Source organism: Salmo salar, chromosome 18 (genome assembly GCF_965601325.2).
Source record: "Salmo salar chromosome 18, fSalSal1, whole genome shotgun sequence".
In the NCBI taxonomy this organism is placed as follows: Eukaryota; Metazoa; Chordata; class Actinopteri; order Salmoniformes; family Salmonidae; genus Salmo; species Salmo salar.
The window spans coordinates 14,601,717-14,628,218 of NC_138308.1; the positions used below are offsets into that span (position 1 = coordinate 14,601,717).

The 26,502-nt window shown below is 43.7% G+C and overlaps 1 protein-coding gene across 2 annotated transcripts in view; it reads right to left on the bottom strand.

Moving 5' to 3' along the window:
- Positions 1-26,502, bottom strand: part of bmpr1aa (bone morphogenetic protein receptor, type IAa) — a 72,405-nt gene that overhangs the window by 8,735 nt on the left and 37,168 nt on the right. The window contains exon 3 of one of the 2 annotated variants that reach the window (XM_014154032.3): positions 13,644-13,996. In XM_014154032.3, the coding sequence (XP_014009507.1) occupies positions 13,644-13,710 (67 nt within the window). In that variant the 5' untranslated portion in view covers positions 13,711-13,996. Of the gene's footprint in view, positions 1-13,634; positions 13,997-26,502 lie in introns of both variants that reach the window. The other variant, XM_014154031.3, reaches the window with a different exon arrangement.

Sequence of the window (26,502 nt, forward strand, 5' to 3'; positions counted from 1 at the left end):
TGAGTATGAGCTCACTGTGTGACTCCTCCTATCCTCACGTTACTGTCTGGTACTCCCTCCACCTCTTCTCATGCCCTTTCTCCTGATCTCTTTTCCTCTCCCCTTGCAATGCCCTGACCCACTTTCCTTATCAGTCCTCCTCTTGCCCGCTTCTTTTTTTTACAATCCTTTTGCTTCTGTCTGCTGTTCCTCCATTGTCCTCCTTGTTCCATATCCTTCTCTTCTTGACTTCTACCTCGTCCTAGCCCCTCCTTTCTCTTCCCCTCCCCCTCCTCATTTCTCTGCCCCTTATTGCCCTATCCCCCTCCCAGTCTGCCCCCCCCCCCCCCCTCCTCAGGAGAGTGGACCTGGGCTGTGGGGCTCCTGTGAGTCGTGAGCATAAAGCACAAAGTGATGTCTGTGTGCGGCGCTTGGCGCGGCTTCGGCACTTCCTCTGGAGCATGACGCGACTCGAGCCTGCTCCAGTTCAGACATGTCTGCAGAGGGCCAATCACCTGCAAACCTACACTTTGAAACGTCTCGGCAGCAGAACGGCCCCCTTTTTTTCTCTTCCCTCTCCCGGCTGCTTGTCTCCAGCTCCGCATTCCTTCCCTAGACCCCATTACTGGCTTCAGCGTTGTTGTTCTTGTTTTCCTCAAGTTTTTTTCCCCCTTTCGTTTTACAACCGAGTGCCCTGGTGGTTCTAGATTCAGGCTGCATTCTCTGAGTAATCTTACTGGTAAATGACCATTTAAAAGGAGAGCCGAGAGATAACGGAGCTTCTGTTGGGCTTCGGTTCCTTTTTTACAGTTCATCTGTACGCTGATCATGTACTTACAGACTCACCGGCTTACTGACGTCAGACAGCCTAACAGTCGACCAGGACCACTACCTCTACAAATGCTTCACTTTTAGTGTTGTACTTCAGCCAATAGAACCCCATAGGGTGCCAGACAAAAGTGTGCCAGTCTTAACTTAGTTCTGGGATCCTTTAGAGTCAAAAGCTATTATGTAAAAACATAATACTGTATCAAATTAAAAGCAACCATTAGGCCTCGATATCTACATTTCAACAACTAAAGCAAAGCAGACCAGAACTCTTAAGTAATATTTTATGGGTACAGAATAGACAACCAGGAAAGTGACTCACTACAATCCTCAATGTGGTCAACACTAAGGTCATATCACCAGAGCAGAGAGAAATCACAGTGCAGGGGGTTGCGAGATCATAGCCGTATGCTTGAGCTGGGGTCCTCGGGGCATACAACAAACCCTAATCTGTTGTACAAACAAGGGTGGCAGGAGTTATCAGTGGCGGAACTGACGGCAACACCCTGAAAAAAAATAGAGGCCCGAGCAGTTCTCCAGTGAGATAGCAGAGCCGGTCTCAGAAGCTGTGAAACCCGGGGCTTTTGATGTCCGCCTTCTATCAGTGAAGAGGAAAAGAACACACCGATTACAGGACTCGAGTTCCAACCAAACACCAACATCCTCCTGGGGGGGGGAATAAACCCAGTCTCTTTGCTCTACATGCGTCTCACACACACACACACACACACACAAAGAAATAAAGCTCCTAACAGGAGGCAGATAGTCTAGACCTATTGCCGGTGATATTGCACACAGGAGATTTAATCAAAATAATATCTGAAATTGTTGCACTAATAAACTAGACTTAAGTGGTGGCATGGCCCAAGGCCCAGTTTGAGCTGGGCTGTCCCCTGGCGATGTCAGATTGGCACAGAGCAGTGTTGGGAGGCAGTGTGGAAACTTATAAACACACAGCAGACTGGAACCAGATCAAACGGGCCAAGCCCCAAATAGAAACCAGAGAGCTGAGGGTAGATGGCTCTCTTTCTCCCTCCCACACTCCTTCTCTTCCTCGCTCTCCCTCTGGGAGCTGTGCTCGGTCTCGACTGGCTTGAGTCATGTTTGAGGGATGGGGAAAGGGATTCAGGAGGCTCCCGGATGCTTTGATGAGGTGATGAAAGCCTCTTTGATAGTCCCTGAGTAAGCACATAAAACTCGGGACACGTTTTTACTGCAGTGACTGGGAGCGTCGAGGACTTCTGAGGCCTCTCTCCCACTGGAGTCTACAGAGAAAGCCATGTTGACAATACAAGACTTAAAGTTCACCATCAAACCCCCAAAGAGCCTCAAGGCCCTTTTTGTTTCTATTTGTCTGGGCCTCGCTAGTGAAGACACGGAGTACCTCGCTTCCCCTCTACTAGGAGGCCTGTGATTGGCTGGGGGCCGTGATTGATGGAGAGCAGCGGCTGTCAGTGGGGCTGGAAATGGCTGCTGGTGCTCTCTCTGCCTCCACATGTGTGCTTAATTCTGCCGCCAGTCACGGCGGAGTCTGAGGTCTGGCAGAGCACCCCCAGTAACGAGCCTCTCCATCTCCAGTCAGCCACATGTTGCACTCTTAAAGGGCCAGCACACTCCAACGCTAACGAGCCAATCCATCTACTGACAATGGAATGCAATGCTCTTAAAGGGCCAGCAGCAGAGCCTGTTTTTGTCAGAGCCAGCCATAAGAGTGCAGCGACTCGAGATAAACAGTGTTCTGAACTGGTTGTTCTTCTAACAGGACACACTGTGGAGGTGAGGGGAGTCATATATCTGCATACAAACACAGTCACTGAAACCTGCCCTCTCCTAAAGTCTCAGGCGAGAGAAAGTGAGTAAGAGTGTGTGTGAGAGAGAAGAACAAGTGAGAAGAAAATGAGAGAGCATGGTAGAGAGAGAGAGAAAGAGAGATCAGTTCACAGCAACAAACCCCAGAGAGGATCAACCTTCCTCTCTGACCTTGGGGGGTGGGGATCAACCTTCCTACCTGAAATTACAACTCTTGAAGTGGGTGAGTCGGCAAGAAAAGGAGAAGTATGGAGGTATTAGCTGACAATGATATACATCCCTGATAAAGATGAGCAAAAATTACTGCATACAATAAATACTGAGCTATATTGTATTCTCCAAAAAAATACAGGCAAATTATTTATACTAATACAATTGCTCAGAGAAAGATATTTTGTTTAACAAGTTGTAAAACATTCTCAAAAAAGGTATGGGTCCACATGTTTGGCACCCCTGTTTTCAATGAGAATAACAGCAGAGCCTTTTTCTCAAATGTTTTCTGAGTTAGGAGAACACATTGGGAGGGATCTTAGACCATTCCTCCATACAGAATCTTTCCAGATCCTTGATATGTAGGCAGTCATTGTAAATAAGAATTTGCTCTTAACTGACTTGCCTAGTTAAATAGATAAATAAAAATCCTGTTTGCGTTTATGGACTGCCCTCTTCATTTCAAACAGGTTTTCAATGGGTTTTGTCTGGAGACAGATGGCCATTGCAAAATTTCGATTTAACAATTTCTTTGTGGATTTGATGTGTGCCTGAGGTTAATGTCTTGCTACAAGATCCACCTGTGGCCAAGTTTCAGCCTCCTGGTAAAGGCAACCAGGTTTTTGGCTAAAAATGTCCTGGTAGTGGGTAAAGTTCATTACGCCATTGATCTTAAGGGCTCCAGGACCAGTGGAAACGAAATAGCCCCAAACCATCAAAGAGCCACCACCATATTTTACAGTAGGTGTGGGGTTATTTTCTGCTTATGCGTTCTCATTTCAACACCAGACCCAAACACTGATGTGTGTGGTCAAAGACCTCTATTTTCATGTCATCTGACCAAAGTGCCGGTTCCAATCCAAAGACATTTAGCAAACTCCGGGCGTTTACATTTGTTGGATGACATGAAAATAGAGCTCGTTGGTGATGTATTGAAAGGTATTGAAAACAGGGGGTGTCTAACGTTTTTAACCCTACCTTTGAGGGGGTAAAAAGTAGTACTTGTTAGACAAAATCTATTTCTCTGAGCATTTATATTAATATAAAATAATATACATTTTCCACTTTTTGAAGCATACAATATAGCTCAATATTTCAAAAGAATTGTGCGCATCTTTATCAAGGGTGTCAATCATTTCGGACCCCCACTGTAAACCTTACAAGTGAACCACAGACTTCGATGGCTCCCCTTTCAGCTCCATCATCACTTTCCCAGTGGCAAAGGACAGTATACAGAGAAGATATTTATACTTCTTTCGTTGTTCCTCCGGTTTGTGATGACAATAGAAAAGTGACAGCGGCTGTTACCAAATCTCCTCCTCACAGGTAGTGTTACTGGAACCTCTTCACCACAGCACCTTTCAACAGCACAAATCCAATACATTCTGTTCATATTAGTCAGTGATTCACTACAAGGCTTTTATCCAAGATGTAGAGAAAAAAAAAAGAGAAAAAAAATATTCTGTGTGTGTTCTTTGAATGTTATTGGACAATTTCCTGAGGAGTTCATTCAACAACCTCGGTTACCTGGCAACAGTTGAATACCTTGAAAAAGGTATTTAACAAGTTGCTACAGCCTCACGCTAATTAAAACTCCTCACACATGGAAAACAACAGCAAATAAAAAAAACTAGACCTATAAAACACGTGCCTTTTCCCCTTGGTGAGACAAAAGTGGAATTCTAATTGGTTTGTTGACACTTCAAGGGCAAGAAAAAGTGAGTGTGAAAAGAGCATTCATGAGATAGCACAGCAGGCCCCTTATACAGCCACTCTGGCAGCCTCTTGCCCAGCAGGCACCTCTGTCCCTGCCCCCTCTCCCCATAACGCTTGGCATATGCCAGGCCCAGGCCCCACACTCCCTCACTAATCAGCAAGCGCAGCGGGAGAAAAAAAGAAAAAGCGGTAGAGAAAAACCTCTCGTGGGATTGAATTATTTCCGGAGAACAATGAATGTTTGGAGTATTTTTTGCCCTGTAACGACTGACAGTATTATAGAGGAAATGGTTCATGAGAAAAAAGGAATCCAGAGTGCCAACAATCACTTCAACAGCTTCCTGTAGTGAGAGGGTGGGGTGGGGGGGGGGGGGGGTTCTCTGGTGGGTCACGACCATCAATGACAGCTGCTGGCGGGAAGGAAGGATAGAGGCTAACCTGGCCCTGCCTGGGTACAGAGGCACTGTTTCACTGTACAGTATGCCTGGGACAAGGTAGACATGGGAGACCCAGAGTTAATGGAGACCAATCAAAACAATAGCATGGGCTCTTTGATAACAAAACAGGGTCACAACCAGTCTCGGAGAGCGTAGCTCTGAATCAATCAAGACTTGGACAGGCCTTGCCTTCCTCTTATCAGCCTGTGTGTGTGCGTGTGTGACAGAGTGCTTAAAAGCTCTGCTTTTAGAGTAATCAGATCCTGATATTTGCCTTCACATCTCATTGGCTGGTTAAAGGTGACCTTTTACGAGCCCGAGAGCTCCGTCTTTATGGCCCTGGTTGGCTTAAATGGCTGCTGGTTGGTTCACTGTGGAGGCCCCGCCGGGCAGGCAGTATGAGAGCAACAGCAGGAGCAGCTAGAGGAGCAGAGGGAGGGAGGCCCTTTTATGAGGCCCCAGCACATTAAGATCCATATCCTGCCGGCATCAAACATGTCCGGATAAAAACCAGCGTTATACTTGAGGCCTGCGTGTGCCCGGTACATAGAATAAAACGATCTTGGTGACTAAATTGTGCTGTGATCAGAGCGTATTCAGTGTCTTTTCCATACATCGTTCACTCACATAGCATGATCTCTCACGACACAAGGCAAAATGAGGCAATATCATCGGAACAGCTCATGATATTCAACATGGTCTAATCTCATTGATATTAGGGCATTTCCCAAGTGGGAAATGGGTGTTTCTGCACATCACGTTAAACTTGGTATTGAGAGAAAGGACTGAGTTGTACCTATGGTGTTTGGTCCTCTAATTAGCATATATGCAAAACAACAATGTCATTGCCATATTATCCTGTTAGGACCACATGGGGGTTATGTTACTATTATTTAACTAGGTAGCTTAGGTCATGCATTTCAAAAGGCATTGCATTACCAGCTAATGAATTCTATCACGGCCATTATAATGGCTTAAAATACTGACCTCTCCATAGTGGGGGGTGGGGGACTGTGGGTCACATAAGGGGGTAGCCTTGCTTAAACAAAGGCAGAAGTAAGTATTTATGCTAATTTAATTGAACAACATTTATCCTGCCCCTCCTCCATATGCAATAGATAGTGTTTCAAAAGTGCTATTGACTTCTTATTTTGTCTTGGTGTCCCCCTTCGTAACAGAGATCAAATTGAAAGTATATATTTTTCAAATATTCACTACTGTATTTATTTATTTTGCTCCTTTGCTCCCCAGTATTTATACTTTGCACACTCATCTACTGTCAAATCTACCATTTCAGTGGTTTAATTGCTACATTGTATTTACTTCGCCACCATGGCCTATTTATTGCCTTTACCTCCCTTATCTCACCTCATTTGCTCACATTGTATATAGACTTATTTTTCTACTGTATTATTGACTGTATGTTTGTTTTACTCCATGCGTAACTCTGTGTTATACGTGTCGAACTGCTTTGCTTTATCTTGGCCAGGTTGCAGTTGTAAATGAGAACTTGTTCTCAACTTGCCTACCTGGTTAAATAAAGGTGAAATAAAAAAATAATAATAATAAATACTGTATTTACAATATTCGTCACGTGCCCACACACTTCTAATTCTGAAATGTAAGCATACCTCAGAGGGATTGCCCTGGTAGTAATTGTGGGTTTTTAAACAGCACCTAAGACCAATCTGTAAATTCATTTGACAATTGGAAAAAGAGCTACAGCGTAAATACCGCAATGCGGGTTGGATTGAATTGAGCTCCTAATCTTCATTTTCATGTTTGCATGATTCTTCCCAAAACAATATCGCAATAAATGTGAGTCCACGTTCCAAATATCATTTTTTTTGCACCATGGGGAATTCGAACTAAGACCGCAAGTGGTAATAGATGTCAGGAACTCGATTTTATTATCAGAGCCTGCCAGTGGACTTCTGGTTAGTATGCTTTGGTGAGAAAGTGATCCTATCATGTTAGGGCTGACCCCATTTAGTCGACTGGTTGATTGATAGGCTGTTGGTCGTTCGAGATTTCTTTAGTCAAGCAGTAGCAAAAAAATATATATAAATAAATTCATGGTGTACAAGACACCTGTCTGATTGGCGCCTGTGAGTGGACTGATCCATTGTGGAGGCCGTTCGGATGGCACAGTCCATCACTCTAAGACATGTGCTACTGAAATTGCATATGGTTATATTATGAAAGAACAACAGTGCAACACTAATAAAAAATTATTTTATAACAAAGACTCTTTCTCCCGGGTTGGATAGTGGTCGCTGTCAGAGGTTCTGAAACACATTAATGCGCTGTTGAATTGGAGCCTTTTACTAGGCGATGTTGCTTTGTGCATTATAGCAAAGTTAACCAGCATCTTGGTGTTGAGAACAATGCAGCGGAGGCAGCAGCAGAGTTAGGAGACAAAAAGAAAAGTGAGGCGAGAGGAAACCAACTTAATTAGGTTTATAATCAATAGACTAACTTAAAAAGTGCCTGGAAAATAATCCATATATACACATTGCATTAGGAAAGTATTCAGACCCCTTGACCTTCTCCACATTGCTACGTTACAGCCTTATTCTAAAATGGATTCAACTTTTTTCCCCTCAAATCAACACCCCATAATTACAAAGCAAAAACAGTTTAGAAATGTTTGCTAATGTATTACAAATAAAAACTGAAATGACATTTACATAAGTATTGAGACCCTTTACTCAGTACTTTGTTGAAGCACCTTTGGCAGCAATTACAGCATCAAATCTTTTTGGGTATGATGCTACAAGCCTGGCACACCTGTATTTGGGGAGCTTCTCCCATTCTTCTCTGCAGATCCTCTCAAGCTCTGTCAGGTTGGATGGGGAGCGTTGCTGCACAGCTATTTTCAGGTCTCTCCAGAGATGTTCGATTGGGTTCAAGTCCATGCTCTGGCTGGGCCACTCAAGGACATTCAGACTTATCCCGAAGCCACTCCTGCGTTGTCTTGGCTGTGTGCATAAGGTCGTTGTCCTGTTGGAAGGTGAACCTTTGCCCCAGTCTGAGGTCCTGAGCGCTCTGGAGTAGGTTTTCATCAAGGATCTCTGTACTTTGCTCCATTCATCTTTCTCTCGATTCTGACTAGTCATCCAGTCCCTGCTGCTGAAAAACATTGCCACAGCATGATACTGCCACCACCATGCTTCACCGTAGGGATGGTGCCAGGTTTCTTCCAGATGTGACGTTTGGCATTCAGGTTTCATCAGATCAGAGAATCTTGTTTCTCATGGTCAGAGTCCTTTAGGGGCTTTTTCACAAACTCCAATCGAGCTGTCATATGCCTTTTAATGAGGAGTGGGTTCCGTCTGGCCACTCTACCATACAGGCCTGATTGGTGGAGTGCTGATTGTCCTTCTGGAAGGTTTTTCCATCTCCACAGAGGAACTCTAGAGCTCTGTCAGAGTGACCATCTGGTTCTTGGTCACCTCCCTGAACAAAGCCCTTCTCCCCTATTGCTCAGTTTGGCTGGGCGGCCAGCTCTAGGAAGAGTCTTGGTGGTTCCAAACTTGCTCTGACTAGCACTGTCAACTGTGGGACCTTATATAGACAGGTGTGTGCCTATCCAAATAATTTCCAATCAATTGAATTTACCACAGGTGGACTCCAATCAAGGACAAACATCAAGTATGATCAATGGAAACAGGATGCACCTGAGCTCAATTTTGAGTCTCATAGCGAAGGGTCTGAATACTTACGTAAATATGGCATTCCTGTTTTGAATATATTTGCAAACCTGATTTCGTTATTTTGTGTAGAATGCTTAGGATATTGTTTTCGAAATACATTTTAGGGTAAGGCTGTAACGTAACAAAATGTGGAAAAAGTCAAGGGGTCTTGAACACTTTCTGGAGGCACTGCATATCTACAGAAATAAGACAGATCCTGCTTCTGTTGCCTGTTTGGTTGATAGCCTACTGATTCCATGAGCACCAATCCTCATGCAACAATTTCCCAAATTCAGCTGTTTTTAATCTTTGCTGACTAGAAATGATTCGGTTGACCGTTTTGTGTGTGGATTAACCTGTTAGGGCTAGGGGGCAGTATTTACACGGCCGGATAAAAAACGTACCCGATTTAATCTGGTTATTACTACTGCCCAGAAACTAGAATATGCATATAATTATTGGCTTTGGATAGAAAACACCCTAAAGTTTCCAAAACTGTTTGAATGGTGTCTGTGAGTATAACAGAACTCATATGGCAGGCAAAAACATGAAGATTCTGTACAGGAAGTGCCCTCTCTGACCATTCCTTGGGCTTCTTGACTCTTTTTATTGAAAACTTAGGATCTTTGCTGTAACGTGACACTTCCTACGGCTCCCACAGGCTCTCAGAACCTGGGAAAAAGCTGAATGATGTCGAGGCAGCCCCTGGCTGAAAAACATTAGCGCCTTTGGTAAGTGGTCTATCAGAGGACAATGAGACTGAGGTGCGTGCACGAGGCGACCCAATGTTTTTTAACACAGATTCCCGGTCTGAATATTATCGCTTTTTTACGAGAAAAATGGCATAAAAATTGATTTTAAACAGCGGTTGACATGCTTCGAAGTACGGTAATGGAATATTTAGACATTTTTTGTCACGAAACGCGTCGGGCGCGTCACCCTTCTTTACACTTCGGATAGTGTCTTGAACGCACGAACAAAACAGAGGATATTTGAACATAACTATGGATTATTTTGAACCAAACCAACATTTGTTATTGAAGTAGAAGTCCTGGGAGTGCATTCTGACAAAGAACAGCAAAGGTAATAACATTTTTCTTATAGTAAATCTGACTTTGGTGAGGGCTAAACTTGGTGGGTGTCTAAATAGCTAGCCCTGTGATGCCGGGCTATCTACTTAGAATATTGCAAAATGTGCTTTCACCGAAAAGCTATTTTAAAATCGGACATAGCGAGTGCATAGAGGAGTTCTGTATCTATAATTCTTAAAATAATTATGTTTTTTGTGAACGTTTATCGTGAGTAATTTAGTAAATTCACCGGAGGTTTGCGGGGGGTATGCTAGTTCTGAACGTCACATGCTAATGTAAAAAGCTGGTTTTTGATATAAATATGAACTTGATTGAACAAAACATGCATGTATTGTATAACATAATGTCCTAGGCGTGTCATCTGATGAAGATCATCAAAGGTTAGTGCTGCATTTAGCTATGGTTTGGGTTTATGTGACATTATATGCTAGCTTGAAAAATGGGTGTCTGATTATTTCTGGCTGGGTACTCTGCTGACATAATCTAATGTTTTGCTTTCGTTGTAAAGCCTTTTTGAAATCGGACAGTGTGGTTAGATTAACGAGAGTCTTGTCTTTAAAATGGTGTAAAATAGTCATATGTTTGAGAAATTGAAGTAATAGCATTTCTAAGGTATTTGAATAACGCGCCACAGGATTCCACTGGCTGTTACGTAGGTGGGACGATTTCGTCCCACCTTCCCTAGAGAGGTTAATTGTCGGAGTAGAGGACCTTGTGCATTTCAGGTAAAATAACAACTCAATGTTTATATCCCAGAACAAATTAGCTAGCAAGTGCAAGCTAACTAGCTAAATTGCCATAAATGTTTAATGCTTTTCGACCCGTCCCCAAATTAATGTAATTGGCTCAGAGTTTGTTTTGATATTTTAACCTGGGTGTTGTGGTCGCGTGTGGTGTAGGGGGACAAAATAAATGTATGCACGATGGCGCATGCACGCAGCCGGTTTGGGTTCTGTGTTAGTATAGCAGCCTTGAATAACCGCCATCGAGCTGTAGGCTTAAGATCGTAACCAGTTTAGTCGTAGTACCGTAACTTACTTAGGCCTATAATTTCAATACTTATATAGGCTACTGTATCAATAAATTATTTGTTCATGTCATGACACAGCATACGAGCCATTAATGACGTGACATGCAATCAAGCGCTTTAGTTTTAAAATAAAATTAAGTGACAATTTAATAATTGGCATTCACAAATGAATGACTTTTCTAGTGTGATGTAATAAAGACCTTACAAAACAAAACATATATACTGCTCAAAAAAATAAAGGGAACACTTAAACAACACAATGTAACTCCAAGTCAATCACACTTCTGTGAAATCAAACTGTCCACTTATGAAGCAACACTGATTGACAATAAATTTCACATGCTGTTGTGCAAATGGAATAGACAACAGGTGGAAATTATAGGCAATAAGCAAGACACCCCCAATAAAGGAGTGGTTCTGCAGGTGGAGACCAAAGACCACTTCTCAGTTCCTATGCTTCCTGGCTGATGTTTTGGTCACTTTTGAATGCTGGCGGTGCTTTCACTCAAGTGGTAGCATGAGACGGAGTCTACAACCCACACAAGTGGTTCAGGTAGTGCAGCTCATCCAGGATGGCACATCAATGCGAGCTGTGGCAAGAAGGTTTGCTGTGTCTGTCAGCGTAGTGTCCAGAGCATGGAGGCGTTACCAGGAGACAGGCCAGTACATCAGGAGACGTGGAGGAGGCTGTAGGAGGGCAACAACCCAGCAGCAGGACCGCTACCTCCGCCTTTGTGCAAGGAAGAGCAGGAGGAGCACTGCCAGAGCCCTGCAAAATGACCTCCAGCAGGCCACAAATGTGCATGTGTCTGCTCAAACGGTCAGAAACAGACTCCATGAGGGTGGTATGAGGGCCCGACGTCCACAGGTGGGGGTTGTGCTTACAGCCCAACACCGTGCAGGACGTTTGGCATTTGCCAGAGAACACCAAGATTGGCAAATTCGCCACTGGCGCCCTGTGCTCTTCACAGATGAAAGCAGGTCCACACTGAGCACGTGACAGACGTGACAGAGTCTGGAGATGCCGTGGAGAACGTTCTGCTGCCTGCAACATCCTCCAGCATGACCGGTTTGGCGGTGGGTCAGTCATGGTGTGGGGTGGCATTTCTTTGGGGGGGGCCGCACAGCCCTCCATGTGCTCGCCAGAGGTAGCCTGACTGCCATTAGGTACCGAGATGAGATCCTCAGACCCCTTGTGAGACCATATGCTGGTGCGGTTGGCCCTGGGTTCCTCCTAATGCAAGACAATGCTAGACCTCATGTGGCTGGAGTGTGTCAGCAGTTCCTGCAAGAGGAAGGCATTGATGCTATGGACTGGCCCGCCCGTTCCCCAGACCTGAATCCAATTGAGCACACCTGGGACATCATGTCTCGCTCCATCCACCAACGCCACGTTGCACCACAGACTGTCCAGGAGTTGGCGGATGCTTTAGTCCAGGTCTGGGAGGAGATCCCTCAGGAGACCATCCGCAACCTCATCAGGAGCATGCCCAGGCGTTGTAGGGAGGTCATACAGGCACGTGGAGGCCACACACACTACTGAGCCTCATTATGACTTGTTTTAAGGACATTACATCAAAGTTGGATCAGCCTGTAGTGTGGTTTTCCACTTTAATTTTGAGTGTGACTCCAAATCCAGACCTCCATGGGTTGATAAATTGGATTTCCATTGATTATTTTTGTGTGATTTTGTTGTCAGCACATTCAACTATGTAAAGAAAAAAGTATTTAATAAGATTATTTCTTTCATTCAGATCTAGGATGTGTTGTTTAAGTGTTCCCTTTATTTTTTTGAGCAGTGTATATAAAAAGAAAATACTCTAGTATGCTTATAATTTATTCAGTGTTGTTTACATTTTCCCAAATGGTCAGAAAAATATTGTAATCTAACAGCACCTGTTTGGCACACATAATATCCACACATACCTTATTTTACCTTTATCTCCAATATTTTCCACAACTAGCCAAATGTATTCAACACATCTGACTTCCCCTTTACCTCCTGAGCAACCAGTAAACACATTCTCCGTTTTGAGTTTTTCACATCCTCTACATCAATTTTGCTTTCATATGTGTTACGGTGTTCAGTCTTTGTATAACCAATTTGTTGATGTGATTATGATACGCTATAGGTCAGGCACTATTGGTCATGTGCATGTGAAGCATATATGTGTCATGTAAAGAGAGCAAGGGGTGAGGGAATGTTTTTCCCTAAACAAACAAGGGATTTCTGTAAGATACCTTTTCAGTTAGAAATGGCTGTAATTATGTTGCAGCTTCAACAACATGAACAGAGCTATACACACGGACATTCTGTGGTAGTCACTGCAGCAGGGAGGAAGGAGACAACGGGTGCTAGTCACAGTCAGGCGCTGTAAGTCTGAGCCAGGCGGCACAATCAAATCAATTGTGGTCGGACTCCCTCTAGTCATTTATGTGTCTTAATTATTTCATCAAACAGTTCGCTTAAAGCAGCAGACAAGCTCCGTGCATACAGTTGATTTGATTCAATTACATAGGATGTGTCAATATATGGAAAAATACAAGGTTAATCAATCGGTCAAAAGAACAGATGACTCTTGGTCAACCAAGATGTTTTTTAGTCTGGGACAGTCCTAGAACAGGTACAATTCATTCAGGTACAACTATGAATATTTATGAGCAATTCCCCCAACACACAGTTAGTTACCCTATAACCTTCCATCAAAAACAGCATATTAGAGTATCCTTCCAACTAAAGAGAATGGGAGGCACAGACAGTTGTGCGTAGTAATAAGAGAGGTGGTGGGGGCAGTGGGACAACAGCAGAGGACTACAATAACAGAGGAGCCAGTCTTACTTTGAATACCTTCAGCTCTGATCACCAGTAGGATGCAGACTCCCACCGCAGCGATGTAAAAGGGAAGCACTGTCATCTTGGCACAGTGACTTGTTGAGACTTGACTGGGCTGGACTGCACTCTGTGGGAGCTTGTTGGTCACTGGTGGTCACCCCTGTGGGCTCTGATGGAGTGCCTCGTCCTGTCCCTTCCTGGTTCAGCTCAGGGAGAACAGGAGCATAGTTTTCCCCCGTTGGGGGAGTGGAGGTACAGGTGAATATGTACGTGGAGGGTGAGGCGAGTGGGTGAGGGAGGATGGGTAGGATGGCACAAAAACCAAAAACTCAAATCTTCCTTCTCACAGGCTACCTCGGTTGGAAACCCTGGAAAATTAGAGAGAAAAGGGAAATATTGTTAGAGAGGAAGTACAGTATAAAACAAAGCTTCTAGAACACTTGAACGCCATTTTACAACCTGCATTTTCCTTGCATGTGTCACTGCAAAGTGGCAGGCCCTTGCACAGCAATGTTGTGATCAAGTTTGGAGAGGCCAGCGGGTTGACACTGACAGTCAACCCCTATTGTCTTTGTAAGCCCTCGGCTGCATGCTATCAGATTTGCTGAGCAATTTAGCACAAATTGGGAGCAAACATACCAGACTGTGGTGGATAAAGACAACAATGTTCACTGGGGGCATCACTGCTCCTCTCAAACTGCCCTGAGAAGAGTGACAGCATCAAAAGAGGGTAAATGCGACAGTATGCTACAGTTCGGCTAGGCAAACCGAACGAGTGTGCTCGCATACTCCCTTAAGTCATTCTCTTGAAAAATGAGACAAAAGCGTCAATAGTAAGGTTTGTCCATTTTGAGACGCCACAGCCAATGCATTTGGAAAGTATACAAGACCCCTTAATTTTTTCCACATTTTGATGTCACAGCTTCTCTAAAATTGATGAAATAAAAATCCTCAATCTGCACAAAATACCCCATAATGACAAAGCGAAAATAGGTTTAGACATTTTTGCAAATGTTTTACAAATAAAACAGAAATACCTTATTTACATAAGTATACATAACCTTTGCTATGAGACTCGAAATTAAGCTCAGGCGCATCCTGTTTCCATTGATCATCCATGAGATGATTCTACAACTTGATTGGAGTCCACCTGTGGTAAACTCAGTTGACTGGACATGATTTGGAAAGGAACACCCCTGTCTATATAAAGGTCCCACAGTTGACAGTGCATGTCAGGGCAAAAACCAAGCCATGAGGTCGAAGGAATTGTCTGTAGAGCTTCGAGACAGGATTGTGTCGAGGCACAGATCTGGGGAAGTGTACCAAAACATTTTTGCAGCATTGAAAGTCCCCAAGAACACAGTGCCTCCATCATTCTTAAATGGAAGTTTGAAACCACCAAGACCCTCCCTAGAGCTGGCCACCCGGCCAAACTGAGCAATCGGGAGAGAAGGGCCTTGGTGAGGGAGGTGACCAAGAACCCGATGGTCTCTCTGACAGAGCTCCATAGTTCCTCTGTGGAGATGGGAGAACCTTCCAGAAAGACAACCATCTCTGCAGCACTCCACCAAATCACACCTTTATGGAAGAGTGGCCAGAAAGAAGCCACTCCCCAGTAAAAAAGGCACATGACAGCCCACTTGGAGTTTGCTAAAATGCCCCTAAAGGACTCTCAGATCATGAGAAACAAGGTTCTCTGGCCTGAATGCCAAGTGCCACGTCTGGAAGAAACCTGGCATCATCCCTACGGTGAAGCATGGTGGTGGCAGCATCATGCTGTGGGGATGTTTTTCCAGCTGCAGGGACGGAGAGACCAGTCAGGATCGAGGGAAAGATGAACGGAGCAAAGTACAGAGAGATCCTTGATGAAAACCTGCTCCAGAGCACTCAGGACCTCAGACTGGGGCGAAGGTTCACCTTCCAACAGGACAATGACCCCAAGCACATAGCCAAGACAATGGAGGAGTGGCTTTGGAACAAGTCTATGAATGTCCTTGAGGGGCCCAGTCAGAGCCCGGACTTGAACCCGATCGAACATCTCTGGAGAGACCTAAAAATAGCTGTGCAGCGACCCTCCCCATCCAACCTGAGAGCTTGAGAGGATCTGCAGAGAAGAATGGGAGAAACTCCCCAAATACAGGTGTGCCAAGCTGGTAGCATCATACCCAAGAAGACTCGAGGCTGTAATCACTGCCAAAAGGTGCTGAGTAAAGGGTCCGAATACTTGTGTAAATATGATATTTACGGGGGTTTGTGTGTGCGCGCAAAAAAAAATGTTTTTGTTTTGTGATTATGGGATATTGTGTGTAGATCGATGACAAAAAAATATATAATTATACATTTTAGAATAAGGCTGTAATGTAAACAAAATGTGGAAAAAGTGAAGGGGTCTGAATTCTTTCCTAATGCGCTCTACACTTCCTCAAAATAGTCCAAATTAATCTAAAATAACTCATGTCAATTATTTTTGATGTTTTTGCCAATGAGATCTTAGTGTGATGCAGTATTTGGTGCAGTATTTTTCAATGACAAAATGTGCATGAAAACGAGTCGTCTCTCATTGAATGTCAACAAAGACTTGACTAAAGGATCCCTACTGTTGACCAATCACCGACGAAGGGGCGTAGACTTTGGCTACTGACTTTGGCTTGCCTCATGAAAAAAAGTGCCTGAACAATTAAATAAATAAATAATTAAAAAATAAAAAAAAAAAAAAAAAAAAACTTACCTTAGTCCAAAACAAACAACGTCACAAAATGTCATCATAATATATGCACAAACTATTCCAAACTGTTTCTGCTGGGAAGCCTGCGGACACCTTAACACTCCTCCCAACTAACAAATGGATTTTCCACTAGAGGATGTTACTCTGACAGAACAAAATGACGCAGTAGCGGCTTCCCAACCGATTAGATCAGCCCCTTCAGCCAAAAACAGCAGACAGAAAAGCCACTTATGATCGGTTGGGAATAGGTATTGGGAAAAAGGTGCCATGCTGTACTATCTTAATATCTTTTAACGAAGCAGAACGCTTCCCCTGTCATTTGAACATGTGATTCCATTGTGGCATTACATGGCTGATGCAAGAGGTGCTTTCAAGACAACACGGAAACTTGGAACCTCCGAGTTAAAACTTGGGAAAGTTTTTTTGCGGAGAGCTTCCTATTGATTGATTCTGATACTTTTTAAGTGGGAAACTGAGCTCATCTTTCTACAACGAGTTTCCAAGTCAGAAATGTCAGAGTTTCCAAGTTGTCTTGAATGCGGCATAAATGGTGAGAATGATATAAGGCTGATATGACCCTGCTGACTTCTAACCTTACACTTTAGTGATCAGAGGGACAAAGCCAATGGGCCAAGGCAGGGCTCTCTGTCGCTCTAATAGCTAACGAACATGTGGGGTGACAACCAGCCTCGGATGAGAACCCCTCGAGAAGCCAAAACTGCTCTCCATTCTCCCCTTTTTATGTTGTCCATCTTTGCCGGCTTGACCCCGCGACCCCGGTCAGGCTGGCGCTACTCTTGAATGGCTAAACATGCCCAAATTATTTGTTGAAGGATGTTCCGCAATTACCCGTGTTGGCCTCGTCCAGCGTTAATAACGAGATGTGTCTGTTCCCTGCGCGTCTCACTGCAATTAGCAGCCCTGAGAAGTGCCCGTTCCGAGGGGGGGACGACAAATTAGTGGCGGAGCGGCCGGTGTCTGTCACTTTTGATTTGCCCGAGGGGGACAAAGAGCCCCGACCTGTGCCCCACTTTTCACACATCCCTGACTGGGTAATGAGGGAACAAAGAAGGCCTCCTCAAGACTGGGGGACAAGACAGCCAACCAGGCACCTTTAAAGAGGGAGAGCAGCAGGACACACCGTGTGTGTGAGGGATTAGGTGGGATGGAGAGAATGGAAAGCTGGAGAGAGAGAGAGAGAGAGAGAGAGAAGGGAACAAGTGTGTTAAGGGGTGATGGTCAGGACGACAACTGTAGCTAGCAGTTTGTATCTCTTCGAATGACTAAGAGTTGTACACTTCTTTCATAAACCGGTGTGCAGACCAATACTGAGACAAATCAAGGTTAGAACTTTACCAAAGTGGTAGTCTAATCAAATGGATACGCAATCTTACATTAAGCCAAATAACAAAACAACATTGCAATGGAGACATAATACAAACAATCTCAGGCCTGGGAGAGGAGTTGCTACTACTTATCCTTAACGTTAAGAAAAGTCACTAACGGAAAAACAGTTTTGCCCCCCCCACACACAAAAAAATGTTCCCTCTTTGCTAATGATGCAAGTGTGTGTTCAGTCTTCGGTCTGTTGGGTGTAGAATATCCTAGACTATTTCTTGATGACAGGCCCTGCTTTACTGAAGTTGCGAGACATTGCAAGCCAAGAAATACGGCATTCCATTGCGAGAAACAGCTTTTGATTGCCAATGGATAGGCCTAGTTCACGATTCCGACAGTCTGCCTGGTGGCCGACCTGACTTCACTGTGCCCCTCCCCTCTCTCTCTGTCCCTTGGTAGCCCGCTATAAAAGATGCAAGTGTTTGTGTTCTCGGAAGTACGGCAACTAATCAAGTCTCCTACGTTCAACAGAAATACCTAGCGGAAGAAATGTGTTCTTTCTACTAAATGTCTTGGTAAATCACAGTATTTAAACTTAAAAGTAATTTTTTAGGAGAGTGGTCTGCGAGCAGGGAGCTCAAGATTATTTGATTGACAGTTTTCAGGGTTTGACATTAACTTTTTTTGCCATGTAGGACTCAAGTCACCTGTCGTCCCCCACCCCAAAATATATATTTTTTCACATCAATGTATGATGCAAGGAACCACTTTACAAAATACCATAGATAATCATACAAAACTGTGGGCTACACCCTGCCTATTGGCTTCTTGCATATTCAAGCCTATCTCAAAATACAACACTGCCCCTTTAAGGCTTTCCTGGAGGATGGTTGGCCACCCATGCTATCCTATAAAATATTGCAACATTACAATTACAACTAAATAATTGTCGTTATAAAATAATTCCCAACCAGGGTTCAAAATTAAGGGTGTCCCGTCATCCTTCAGACAAAGAAAATGTATACGATTCAAAACAGACTCTGGGACAGTTCAGAGAGCAATGAGGCAGATGCAACAGACTGTTTAGCTTAAAATGTTGATAACGTCTTATTTCTTCATATTATAAGCTCAACAATGCGCACATGGCTGTAAGCTATTATAAGCCTATACACGTATATAGCAAAATGCAATGACTGGGAAAACGCCATTCTCAACAGCGCACCGAGAGCGGTTTCATGTGACAGAGATGATAATCTCAATTAGAAAAACATAGAAAGAGGGGGAATCTAACAACAACAACTAGGATGAGTTCCTAATAGGACTAGGATTCTGCCTTTGGCTGCAGTACAATAAAAGAAAGTTCATTTGACAACCAATAGAACATGACAAAAAGGCTGGTTTCAATGGCATATTAAGCGTTTACGATAATTCCCTCAGCATTTCAATGACCATTTGAGCTGAACGAACCGTGCTTTTAGAAGTTAGTTGATTATCCTTCATTCCATTTGTCAAACATGACTGGCGTTTAGCCTCTATGTAATTAAAAGTCTTATTAAAGTTTGGCTACATTTTCTGGTGCCTCACGTCAGCATCGTTTGGACGAGGCTGTAGTTTATGCCTACTATGTAGACTTTAGGATTAATGTAGGCTTAAATGAAAAATAGATTTGAATATTATTCCAATGTTGACCTCTGATCCAATTCCGATCGGAGTAATTGTTTGATAGTGATGTGATTATTATTTATTTTTTACTTGTTCATTCGGACAACTTAAGTCTATATTATTTTTGTCCGACTACTTTTTACGAGCAAAGCAGGAAGTAAAATGTGTGCTAAAATAAGTGCTGTGATTTGTTGATTTAACTCAACTGACATTTCAAAACATACATTCCATTAAATAAGCCACATCATTTTGAACATTGTAGAAGTTAACGTCGAGCCCTGGTTCCGGTCGCCTAGTGATGGACGTTCGTCCCGCTTCAGAAGCAGCATTCCTTTACAGACAAGTAAAATACCTGTTCAGTGGAGTTTCAAAACCATCTCTAGAGAAGGTTTCGTGTCGACATTTCAAAAGCCGTAGTGTACCCTTCACAGACAAACAAACATGCTGTAGCCGAGGCTCTTTAAAGGGTATATGACTGCGGTAGATAAAACTTCATTGCCCGGCTCTAGCATCATACATGCATAAATGGACCATTATTCTGCATTATGAATTCATGTGGAATTTTAATGATTTTTTTGTTATCTTTTTAAAAGCAAAACCAGAAAATAAAATTGCAGTTTATACGTTAAGCAAAATTGTCCGTTTGTCACATCCCTAAATCTACCCCAATCAGGTGGAGGCAAGATGAGGCATGCAGAGGAAAAGCCTGTTGTGAGTAGGGCTGTGACTGTCACGGAGCTTTAGATTACAATAATTGGCCAGCCAAATGACCGCGGTCACCGTAATAACCGTTCGAATAGCATGTATTATTTATTTACGCATATTTTCTCCTCCTGACTGCATGTCCTACCATAGAAATAGAATGAATAGAACGGGCGTCCCCCCCATTCGAGTCAATTCTGCCATAATGGGTGGACTGGCAGCCATTGTGAGTGTACCCACAGGAGCAGAGCAGGAAGCTGTCCCCATCACCCCTGACACATACACTTCCCTTCCCAAACATTAGATGAACAGGGCACAAACATAACAGCTGGGGTTGCTGATTGACATGGAGACACACTATCCCTTCAACAACAGTCTCTAGATACTAGCGTAGCTGCTGGCTTTTCTCTGAGATTAACAGAAGCCAACAAAAAGAGGAAAAAACTGACTAGTAAAGTAACCAACAAAGGACATAGCCTACAGTTAAGACAGCTAACAACTGTTAAAAAACCCCACCTACAATCAAAAGGAGAATGAGACTAACATTGATGTACAAAAAAAAATAAAAAATAAAAAAATAAAAAGAGTGGTCTTGGGCTTAACCTGTTGGGGCTAGGGGGCAGTATTTTCACGGCTGGATAAAAAAACGTACCCGATTTAATCTGGTTACTAATCCTACCCAGTAACTAGAATATGCATATACTTATTATATATGGATAGAAAACACCCTAAAGTTTCTAAAACTGTTTGAATGGTGTCTGTGAGTATAACAGAACTCATTTGGCAGGCAAAACCCTGAGACATTTTCTGACAGGAAGTGGATACCTGATGTGTTGAATTACCTTTAAGCCTATGCCATTGAAACACACAGGGGTTGATTAATGTTTTGGCACTTCCTATTGCTTCCACTAGATGTCACCAGCCTTTACAAAGTGTTTTGAGTCTTTTACTGTGAGATCTGACCGAACAAGAGCCATGGAACGGTGATGGCCGATTAGACTCTGGCGCGCGAGTTCATGTTGGGTACCCTCGTTCCAATACGTTATAAAAGAGAATGCATTCGTCCACCTTGAATATTATTCATGTTCTGGTTAAAAAAGGCACTAATGATTTATGCTATACAACGTTTGACATGTTTGAACGAACGTAAATATATTTTTTCCCCTCGTTCATGACGAGAAGTCCGGCTGGCTTAGATCATGTGCTAACAACACGGATCTTTTTGGATATAAATGATGAGCTTTTTTGAACAAAACTACATTCGTTATGGACCTGGGATACCGGGAAGTGACATCTGATGAAGAGAATCAAAGGTAATGGATTATTTACATAGTATTTTCGATTTTAGATCTCTCCAACATGGCCGTTTGTCTGTATATCAAAGCATATTTTTCTGGGCGCAGTGCTCAGATTATTGCAAAGTGTGATTTCCCAGTAAGGTTATTTTTAAATCTGGCAAGTTGATTGCGTTCAAGAGATGTAAATCTATAATTCTTTAAATGACAATATAATATTTTACCAATGTTTTCTAATTTTAATTATTTAATTTGTGGTGCTGACTTGACTGCCGGTTATTGGAGGGAAACGATTTCCTCAACATCAATGCCATAGTAAAACGCTGTTTTTGGATATAAATATGAACTTGATAGAACTAAAAATGCATGCATTGTCTAACATAATGTCCTAGGAGTGTCATCTGATGGAGATTGTAAAAGGTTAGTGCATCATTTTAGCTGGTTTTATGGTTTTGGTGACCCTGTCTTTGAATTGACTAAACATTACACACAGCTATTGTCAATGTACTCTCCTAACATAATCTAACTTTATGCTTTCGCCGTAAAACCTTTTTGAAATCGGACAACGTGGTTAGATTAAGGAGATGTTTATCTTTCAAAGGGTGTAAGATAGTTGTATGTTTGAAAAATTTGAATTTTGACATTTATTTGGTTTCAAATTTGCCGCTCTTGAAATGCACCTGCTGTTGATGGAGTGCACCACGGGGGGGACGCTAGCGTCCCACCTAGCCCATAGAGGTTAAGAGGCTGAAGATTGTCATCCTCTAGTCTCTGCGATGGTGTCAGGTAACTTTTTGCTGAGTACTAACGCCACCTCTACATGGCCCAGGACTCCGCAAGATCTTCTTATGACTTGTCAGAGAGAGCTAGCAGACTACGCTACATGACCAACAGTCTGTGGACACCTGCTCATCGAACATCTCGTTCCAAAATCATGGGCATTAATATGGAGTTGGTCCCCCTTTTCTGCTATAACAGCTTCTACTCTTTTGGGAAGGCTTTCCACTTGATGTGGGAACATTGCTGCGGGGACTGGCTTCCATTCAGCCACAAGCATTAGTGAGGTCGGGCACTGATGTTGCAATTAGGCTAAGCTCACAGTCGACGTTCCAATTCATCCCAAAGGTGTTCGATAGGGTTGAGGTCAGGGCTCTGTGCAGGCCAGCCAAGTTCTTCCACACCGATCTCGACAAACCATTTCTGTATGGACTTCGCTTTGTGCAAGGGAGCATTGTCATGTTTAAACAGGAAAGGGCATTCCCCAAACTGTTGCCACAAAGTTGGAAGCACAGAACCATCTAGATTGCATTTTATGCTGTAGCGTTAAGATTTCCCGTCACTGAAAATCACATCCCTAGCTTGAACCAAGAAAAACAGCCCCAGACCATTATTCCTCCTCCACCAAACTTAGCACTATGTATTACAGTTAGCACTATGTATTCAGGCTGGTAGCGTTATCCTGGCATCCGCCAAACCCAGATTCGTCCGTCGGAATGCCAGATGGTGATGTGTGATTCACCACTCCAGAGAACGCGTTTCCACTGCTCCAGAGTCCAATGGCGGCGAGCTTTACACCACTCCAGCCGACACTTGGCATTGCGCATGGTGATCTTAGGCTTGTGTGCGGCTGCTCGGCCATGGAAACCCATTTCATGAAGCTCCCGACGAACAGTTCTTGTGCTGATGTTGCTTCCAGAGGCAGTTTGTAACTCGTAGTGAATATTGCAACAGAGGACAGACTATTTTTACAAGCTACAGCACTCGGTGGTCCCGTTCTGTGAGCTTGTGTGGCCTACCACATCGTGGCTGAGCAAAAATTTGACGAACTGGCTTGTTGGAAAGGTAGCATCCTATGACGGTACCACGTTGAAAGTCATTGAGCTCTTCAGTAAGGCCATTCTCCTGCCAATGTTTGTCTATGGAGATTGCATGGCTGTGCTCAATTCTATACACCTGTCAGCAACGGGTGTGGATGAAATAACCGTATCCACCTCATTTGAATGATTATAAAACATACTTTTGTATATATAGTGTAGCATTACAAAATAAATCCCCCATCGTCTGGGTGGGAGCACTTGTGTTTGGGTTGATGGTGGTGAAGCAGAATTAACACTGTATACATGTTTACCTGGTATAACTCATTTTACTCTCAAACCTTGGTTGCGGCCATCCAGGTAATGTACCTTACCCTAAAGCAGTGGTGCAGTGGGGGCTTTACGCAGGGATACAGCGTATACACACACCTTTTTTTCCTTCTTCAGTGGGTATTGCGTATACTCACTTCTTAATCCCTGATGCGTATCAAAGTAGTGTAGTGGAGGAATACGACTTCTCAAATATGTAGAACAATGGCGAAATCATGCACAAACCAGCCTACACAAAAACGCAAAGCAAGTGAACTATATTCACGCGAGCAGCACATATAGCCTAGTTTCAGCAGAATATATGTCAGGAAGAGCACACAGCTCTCAAACCACATCGGTAGCCGGTACGGTAGGAAAGACGTTTCAACTTATGGTATCTACCAGCTAACTAAGGCAACAAATGGGTATGCAAACAAGGTATTGTAAAAGTTTGGTCTGAAGTCTTAGTTGAATCGGTGATGCGCAGTTCAGTCATCACGGGCTGTTTGAAATGAACATTTCTAAACGCTGTCCCCCAAAAAATACCTTCCTAATTAAATGTTGACTAAAAAGTAGGCCTACCCCTATGTACCTGTAGTAGTCCTGTATGACTCAGTAGAGCACGGCACTTGCAACGCCAGGATTATGGTTCGGTTCCCGGGGCCATCCATACGTAAAATGGTTGAGCGCATGACTAAATCACTTTGGATTAAAGCATCTGCTAATTGGCGTATATTATATTTTATCCGGCAGAATGTTATGATTTGTATCAAATCGGGAGGGGATTTTGTTTTGCAAACTCCAAACCGTCTCTTGCGAGGTGGGCAACTGAATTGAAGGGCAACAACCCCCTCTCAAAAACATTTATATTTTTCCCCAGACACCAAAAAGGGTCTCCTGATATGGTTTCAAGCATTGTTGTGGACTAAAAATAAGATGTTTTAAGTGATTTTGAACGTGAAACCCTGCAAACCTTATCCACACAGTGCACCTTTCCTTCCCCCGGATGAGACGTCTGGGACATTTTGGTCAAAATGTGAGTATGCCCACTTCTCCAGGCACCCTTATACCACTGCCCTAAAGGAAAACGTCTACCAAGAGGTCTACTGAAACATGTAGGCCTATAGGTAGTTGGAAAATTGCATCACTGCTCACTCTTCCCTCGGATGGAGAGAATGAAAGGGGGCATTGTCATGTGAAAACGGTGGTGCCACCTGTATAGAATAATCACTCTTATAGCGAACCACTGATGCATGGTCATCCCCCTAGGGAAGGAATTCTGGGTCGCACCACTCAATGGATGCCAGGAAATTCAATAGGCTGGAAATCCAAGGAGTGGCTACAGACAGGAAAACACTGAGAAAACGCTCCCAAAGAGGTCTTTAAATCCCGTCTGGAGACTGAGGTGAACTGATAAGAGTCAAAATCACTCCATTAGGTCAGAGACAACAATGATGGAAATGAAATTGGCATCATTTCAGAACACCGCAGGGTGCATATTCTTAGGACAAGTGGTAGCACATCTAGAAAACGGTTTAACCTGAGGTGAATTTGAAATGGTAACTCATTCCTCTGACACATTTAGATTTGACTGAACAATCTCTTAAAGCTGCATATGGTAGAGCCAGAGTTGGGAATGATTTTGGTATGTCCAACCCTCGCAAAATGTATACAACTAATAGGCCTATTTTACAAACGTTAATCTCAGAATTCTTCTCTTTCGGGTCAGCATATTCATTAATACACTCTTCAACTGAGAGACTGACGCTGCTACACCCATACAGTAATAAAGCTCTGTAAAATGAGCCTGGCGCTGAAGACCGCCTCGCTGCCTCCTTCTCTGGATGGCTGCAGAGAAGACAGACTTCACGCATCTGCATTTCCCGCTCTGGAAGGCTGCAGTCTGAATAAAAACAAAGCTTCCTGATTGACTACAATGCTTAATTTCCAACTCCAACGCTACAATATATATATATAATATTGGGCTTTGCTGTTTCAGTGGAGGGTAAAAATGTAGACTTGAGCAATAAGGGCCTGGTGAATGGGGGTATCATGGAAAAAGGGGTATAAATGAAGAAAAAAACAAGTACAACTGAACACTCTCGGTACGACTCCCACACAGCCTTGGAAGGAGCTCTTCACTGCAGCCCTGCTGCCTATAAAGTTAAGAGTGATGTGGTATGTCATTTGTCTCCCTTCTACCTTTCACCCCCCTCCTTCCAGCCTGCTCCCCCACTCTCTCTCTATCCCTGCCTTGGCCCAGATCCATGGCCTCTCCTGGGGCCCCTCCTTGCAGGCAGCCCTCTCCGTGCTGCAGGCAGCCTTCTCCCAGTGTCGGCGCCCCGACCAACATGCCTTTCAAGGCCTGCTAGACTGCAGGGCAGACTTTCTGGCTCCACTGCCATTGTTTGCTTGGCTGCTTTGCGCCTCATCCCGGGAGTGGATTAGCATAAGAATACCCATCCACACGGAGCTGCGGCCACCAACCCACACCCTCTCTCCTCATTCCCCATCCTTGACTTCTGCATTTTCCACTTGACTCCCTGAGCCATACTCCAGTGCTGAGTTTCCACCCAAGACTTACCCCAGTGTTTTACCCAAAAGGCTCAGACTTTTCTGTTTACATCTCCACGGACCGGCACCGTGCCTCACTGGGCCATGGCCTCTGCGGACCTACATTTACATTTTAGTCATTTAGCAGACGCTCTTATCCAGAGCGACTTACAGTAGCGAATTCATACATTATTTTCTGTACTGGTCCCCCGTGGGAATCGAACCCACAACCCTGGCGTGCAAACACCATGCTCTATCAACTGAGCCACACGGGACCTGCTCCGACTTGGGGCTAAGGCCTGGCCACTGTTACTTTTCAACCGTAATTTATAAAACAATGGCTAAGTTTGAACATGGGTTAACATCCTATGGTTAGCACCTACTCACAAAGTAACTGTTTTGATGATGCATAGGTAGATGATACGGTCATCGATAGATTACTCCACCCTGCAACTCTTTAGTGTCACACTAGCGCT